The 6,069-nt window shown below is 55.9% G+C and overlaps 1 protein-coding gene across 1 annotated transcript in view; it reads left to right on the plus strand.

Moving 5' to 3' along the window:
- Positions 1 to 3,554: 3,554 nt before the first annotated feature.
- Positions 3,555 to 6,069, plus strand: part of MYO1G (myosin IG) — a 23,981-nt gene continuing 21,466 nt past the window's right edge. Inside the window, 2 exon segments of the mRNA XM_019473394.1 lie at positions 3,555 to 3,618; positions 4,111 to 4,222. Coding sequence (XP_019328939.1) covers positions 3,555 to 3,618; positions 4,111 to 4,222 — 176 coding nt within the window.

The raw sequence follows: 6,069 nt of genomic DNA on the forward strand, positions 1-6,069 counted from the left end.
AGGTGGTGGATGCCCCATGCCTGGAAACATTCCAGGTCAGGTTGGATGGGGCTCTGAGCAACCTGATCTAGTGGAAGATGTCCCTGCCCACAGCAGGGGGGTTGGACTAGATGGCCTTTAGAGGTCCCTTCCCACCCAAACTATTCTATGATTCTAACAGCAGGAGACTTACAAACTCAAACGGATGCAGAGTGAAGTTTCAAATGCATTAACCCACTCACCTTTGCCAGGTGTATTGGCTGGGGAGAAGGTTGCTCCCGTTCTGCTCTCTACCTACAGACCCTCAGCAATATCTTGGTCAAGCAGAGCTCTCAGGATACGTACTGCCACATGAGAGCACCTTGTTCCCACCCTAACTTTGGCTAGAAAATACCCACATGGGTCAGGTTGGACAACTACTACAGGTGTCCGTAAGGGCACAAGCCAGAGATGATTAACAGGAGATGCCATCAGAGAAGCCATCAGCAGCGACCAGCAGCACTGGAACACAAGACCTCAGGCAGGTGCCAATGCAGCTGGGCACCGCGAACCGTAGCTGCCATTGCAGCGTTGGTACCCAAACCTAAAATGGGCAAATAAAAACTTCTCAGGTATCGGCCAGCCATGGCTTTGCTGCTAGGAAACTCCAGCTGAAACCTGGTTCTTGAGACTGCTCCCCAGGCAGCAGCGCACCTTCCTACGAAGCAGGATTTGCTGCTGTATTTTTAGCACCTTCTGCAGGCTGAGCGTAAACGAGACCTGAAGACCTTTGCTGAATGCGAGGCTTGAGGTTTGTGAAGTTTCACAGCGATGCTGACCCGTCTGCGTCGCCTACGAGTATGTTCTGATTACCTACAAGGATTTAGCGGCATACAACTGTTGTTCCCTACGGTAGCCAAGATAAAGCACCCAGCTAGCCCTGGGGCACAGAGCCGATTGAGTACTGGGATAAGTGCAACCTCATACCTCGTTTTCCCGGTTTGGTCAGTATGAGGTGAGCGCTTTTCTGTGGTCACCGAGAGCATCGAGGCCTGCGGCCGCCTCTCCTTACACCCCCCACAGCGCAGCTCTGGAGCCACGTTAAACTCTGTGGTTCTGCAGAGCACATTCTCCCCCGATTGGCTTTTTTTGCTGCGACTAAATCCTAGGGCAAAAGGATCAAGAGGCACTGGAGGCTGATATGGCTTTGGGAAAAGTAAAATAAATGGAGATTAAGCCTGTGCGAGACTGAAACGCTGTCCTGGGAGCAGGATGCCACAGGCTGGGGAAAGGATTAGGGCTCTGCAGAAGAGCCGCCACTGAGGAGATGAGTCACCGCTTTAAGGCTTGTGATCCTGGTGGTCCCACAGCAAACCTGGGGGCTTCCTGGTCATATCCCTGGAGAACCGGGCTCTGCAGCCTGCCACGGGTCCGTGGAGGTGAGCCGCAGACCGAAACACATCCCACAGGGCAGAGCTTCGCATCTGCCGGCCCAGCCAGCCTGCCGAGTCCCCGTGCATTGAGGCAGCATGCTGGAAATATGGAAACTGCTCAAGTTCAAGGAGGTCTCTGGGCTAAACAGACACCATCTCGTCCCAGAGCGCTAGCCCTGCGTGGCTTCAGGCTTTCACCAGCACAGAAACAGGCTGCACCTCCAAAACAAAACAACTTTCTCTGCTTTCTAGATGTTACACACACAAAAGAGACAGAGGCTTAAACCCAGAGTATTCGGTGTTGCTCTTCAAAACACAGCTAATGGGGGCTGCAGGGTCAGACATACCTCATGCTTTTATCTGGGGCTGGAACCAGACTCGCGTTGGGTCAGGGCTTCCATCATGGAAAGTTTTACAGAGTGCAAGTTACACTTTTGAAAGCTGATATCATTACTTCAGCCAGCGTCTTGTGCGAGCGATGCAGTTTTAGGAAGCTTTAGCTTTGTCTGCCATTCTCTAACCAAACAGCAAAGCAAGTATTTACCCAATTACATGGTAGAGTTATTTTGTACCAAGCAAAACCCACAACAGCAAAACTATTTCGACACAGGCATGCGAGCCCAGGAAAAATCTGTGTTACATTAAGCGCTGCTGCAGGATCTGTCCTTTCCCATGCCGGCCTCAGCAGCGAAGCAGCAGTTTGGTGTACAGTGAAGGTTACCAGAGGCCAAAGGTCCAGAGCAGGACCGTTAGCTTCCATGGTTGTGAAGCCTTCACCCCGAATAAGTGACCCCTCTCATCCCCCAGCTCCAGGCCACGGCCATCGCTTGCCCTGGATGAGCTCCCCAAAGAGATGATCCCCCAGCAACGCCCCTTGCCACCAGCCTGACTCCCTCATGCTGCTCCATCCTCAAAACCCGTAGGAGCCACGACCGGGACATGCACAGAGGTGGAAGGCAGCAGGGGTAGAGACACCCAGATGGCAAGAAGCAGCAGGAGCCAAGATGCTCTCCCTCTGCTTCTCGTGACCACCCAGGAGAAGACAACATGTTTAAGCTGCACGCGAGCATCGACCAGAGATTTCAGAAGAGCCCTCTCCCCAGCCTCGGAGGAGATGCCTCACTACCACGGAGGTGCTCTATTTGGGCAAGTATTTCTGCACATCCCTGCAGGTGAAAGCAAATACAAACCAAACACACCCCCAGCAGCTGCTGGGAGCCAGAGCAGCCAGCGCAGGGCATCCGATTACACAGGTCGTGGCCAGCTGGAAAGTGTTTCCTATAGCTGGAAGGCAGGATACCGCTGCGACTCCGAAGCAGCGCTTTGTCCTCCCCAGTGCCTCCCATCTCCGGGAACTCGCCTCCAGTCACAGCTGCTGTTCATGTCCTGGTGGGAGCCGGCACCAGGGAGGACGCAAGGATGCACAGGAAAAGGGAGGAGGGAGCTGGGAGCTCCCGCCGAGGCACACCCGGTCAGGATCAGAAAGTCTGTCTTTGTGGTGGGGTGGACATCAGACCCCAGGAACCGGCACTGGTCAGCACCGGTCATCTGGAAAAGGGACACCAGCGAGGCGGCAACATTTACTAAAAGCATCAATTATGCAAGGGTAGAAATGAGGACAAGAACAGAACATTTCAGGTTTGTCTGGGGCCAAGCAGCAGGGCAGAGCCTGGGCAGTATCCGGAGCAAGGCAGACAGCACGCTCCCCACCTCACGTACCCGGCAGACTCTTGCCTGCTCCCACCCAGGAAGACACCACGTTTCCTGGAATCACCACCCTGATGCCAAGCTCTGATCCGCCCATCTCACGGGGACAGGGGAAGACTGGGAAAGCCGGGAAGGTGCTCAAGACGGGGGTGACCACGGGCCCAGAGGAGCTGTGTAACTCAGACCAAGCCTTCTTCAGCCCGGACAAGCAGCAACGCCGAGGAGATGCCGTGTGCAGACACCTGCAAGCCAGCGTGGTAGATGTATTTATAGACAAGCAGCAACGCCGAGATGCCGTGTGCAGACGCCTGCAAGCCAGCGTGGTAGATGTATTTATAATGCTGACAGAGACGACCTGCTCGCTGCCTCTCCCAGTTCAAGATGGGCAAAGCAACGCTATCCTGAGCGGGGTCAGCCCAAGGACAAAGGAGCCACGCTGCTGCCCAACAGCACGCCATGGAAAACCCGCCGTGGGACAGGGTGGGAGCCTGGTCTGCAGAGCAGCTCATGAACCTCAAAGGTCAGCTACAGACATGGCACCGGCTCAGTACGTCCCCGATCCGAGGGGGAAGCGAAGCGGGAATGTATCCCTGTTCCCAGCCACCGTGCCAGCGCCTGCTGACGGCCCTTACTGGTTTTAGGGACAGCCTCCCTTGTCTCGAGGCAGACCACGGCCCTGACGGCAGACCCTCTTATCTAGTGGCCGCCTGCCAGAGGAAAGGGCTGTCCTGCTCCCACCACAGCACACGCCAGGCACTGCAGGAAGCCGGGCGGGCAGAAGACGAGCCCTGGAGCCAGTGCCAAGGACCGGGCAGGAGCTGGCGTGGAGGGAAGCGGGGCTGCCCCTCCCAGCAGCCTCATCGCCCTCGGCTACAAAAATGCCAGACGTCCTGTGTTCAACCGAGTCAAGCGCCGGGTCTCAAGTGGCCTCTCAAGCTTGACACCGGGTCCCCAGTGTCCCTATTTTGGGGACGTGCATTGTGTTCGAGACATGCCTGTGTTTCCTCCCCAGCCCCCCGAGGCCCAGAGCAGCAGTACATCACTGCGGCCACACGACTATTGAACACGCAGGACGATCCCACCTACCACAAGAGTCCCAAGGTCATCCAGATACAAGCGGCACGGTAAGGACAGCCCTGCTGTGAAGCCCTCCCTGCTCCTCAGGGTAAGCTCCTCCTGAGCAAGTGCGAGGTGTGCTTCAAACCCACCTACACCCGCAGCTCCATGCCCATCTACAGCCGCTCTTGGCCCTCCAGCCAGGAGGTGTAGAGCTAAGACCAGGAGAGGGGCTGCTGGAGATGTCCCATGCCACAGTTGCCACCACCTCCAGCAGCTGAGACCCCAGAGCTGGAAGAGGTCACCCACTACACAAGGAGAGCACCCCAACAGCATCCCAGACCTCTGGGAGAGGTGGGAGCAAAGCTCCACGCTGCAGGGCAACACCAACACGTTTTTCCAGAGCCCTCCAGTCCGTCCTGACACAACAGGTCCTCAGTCTGCCCCAGACGAGGCGGAGGGTCTCCAAGTAGGGCACGGATGAGACTAAAACGCACCCTACAAGGAGACAGACTCGCACTGAATTTCAGCTGGGCGAGTCTCAACTTTCACAGGCCTCGCTCGAGAAGCACAATTAAGCTTAATTTCTGAAGTAACTGTTTTAAAATTGCTCCTTGCTGCAAGTTGGACAAGTGCAGTTGTGTGGCACCACAAGGTCCACCAGAACCATCCAAACCTTCGTGCCAAGTGGCCAAGGTTTAGCAGCACCAAGAGGAAGACGCCACCACCCAGAGCGGGGCACAAGACCTGCCCTGTTTGAGGCCAGCGCGCCAGAGCCCCATCTCTCCTGCCCCTTTCCTCCCCAGCCAGCTTTTACCCCACATTTTCCCCCTCTGGACTTCAAGCCTAAACCCAAGATGATTCCACCTCCATTCAGCCTCTGCTCCTCATATTCCAGAAGATTTTTGGCTTCCTCCGGAGGCAGGAGGAAGCACTGAGAAGAGAAGAGCAACTCCCTGCTCGTAACTGGGCCGAGGCCAAAAGCAGCCAAGAACAGCAAGGACAGGATTGTCCCGCTGAGCCCCGCAGCAAGCCAAGCACCAAGTTCAAAGGAGAGGAGCTGCTAAAACCCAGTCTAGCGGGTCGGCCGGCCTCCCCACGAAGACTTAGATCATGAGACGGCTCTCAAAACGAAAAGCCCGTTTCCCAACCCAGAGACCATCCCTTCAGAGGGAACGGGGATGCCAAATTTACTCCTTATTGAGCCCCTGAACGTGGGCAGATATTTTAAGTGCGATTAGGGAAACACTGAGTTGCACCTGGGAGTTTTCCCAAGCTCCGTCTGAAACAGCACCGGGGCTTGTAACTGAGACCGTTAAGGTTTAACAGGATAAGCAATGTAAACCCAGAGGGTATCAGAGAGCCGTATCGCGGTTCTTTAGTTGTCCTCACCAGCACGAGCTCCAGCTAGGCTCGCACAAAGCAGTGCGGCAGAGAGATCAAATATTAGCCACTTCAGACAAGTCTGTTGTCTGGAAATGTCAACTAAGGTACACGGTGAATAATGTTCTAGCTACAGAGGAAGACCAGAGACTGCTCTCCAAGAAGGAGAGCCAAGGACAGCCTCGTAAGTGCTGTTCTGGCTGAGCTCGCCCAGCTTCGCAGCAGCCGAAGTGCCCGGGCATTTGGATTAAAGGACAGAGCAGGAAGGGCAGCGCCTCGACCAGCAATTCACAACCCATCTGCGTCCGCTTCAGGAGCCTGATGCATCTTGAGGCTTGGTAAGAGGGGAGAGGGGTCTCAGGAGGATCTCTCACAGCTGGACCCCAGCCATATTTTAAGCCACATCATTTTAAACAGCACAAACACTTCAAGCTAGATCTGTCGGTGAGGGGAGCTCAGAAGCCAGGCTCCTGCTAACCCCCCCCCCCCCCCCCCCCCCCCCCCCCCCCCCCCCCCCCCCCCCCCCCCCCCC

The sequence above is a fragment of the Aptenodytes forsteri genome, unplaced genomic scaffold (assembly GCF_000699145.1).
Source record: "Aptenodytes forsteri isolate BGI_AS27 unplaced genomic scaffold, ASM69914v1 Scaffold428, whole genome shotgun sequence".
Taxonomy (NCBI): Eukaryota; Metazoa; Chordata; class Aves; order Sphenisciformes; family Spheniscidae; genus Aptenodytes; species Aptenodytes forsteri.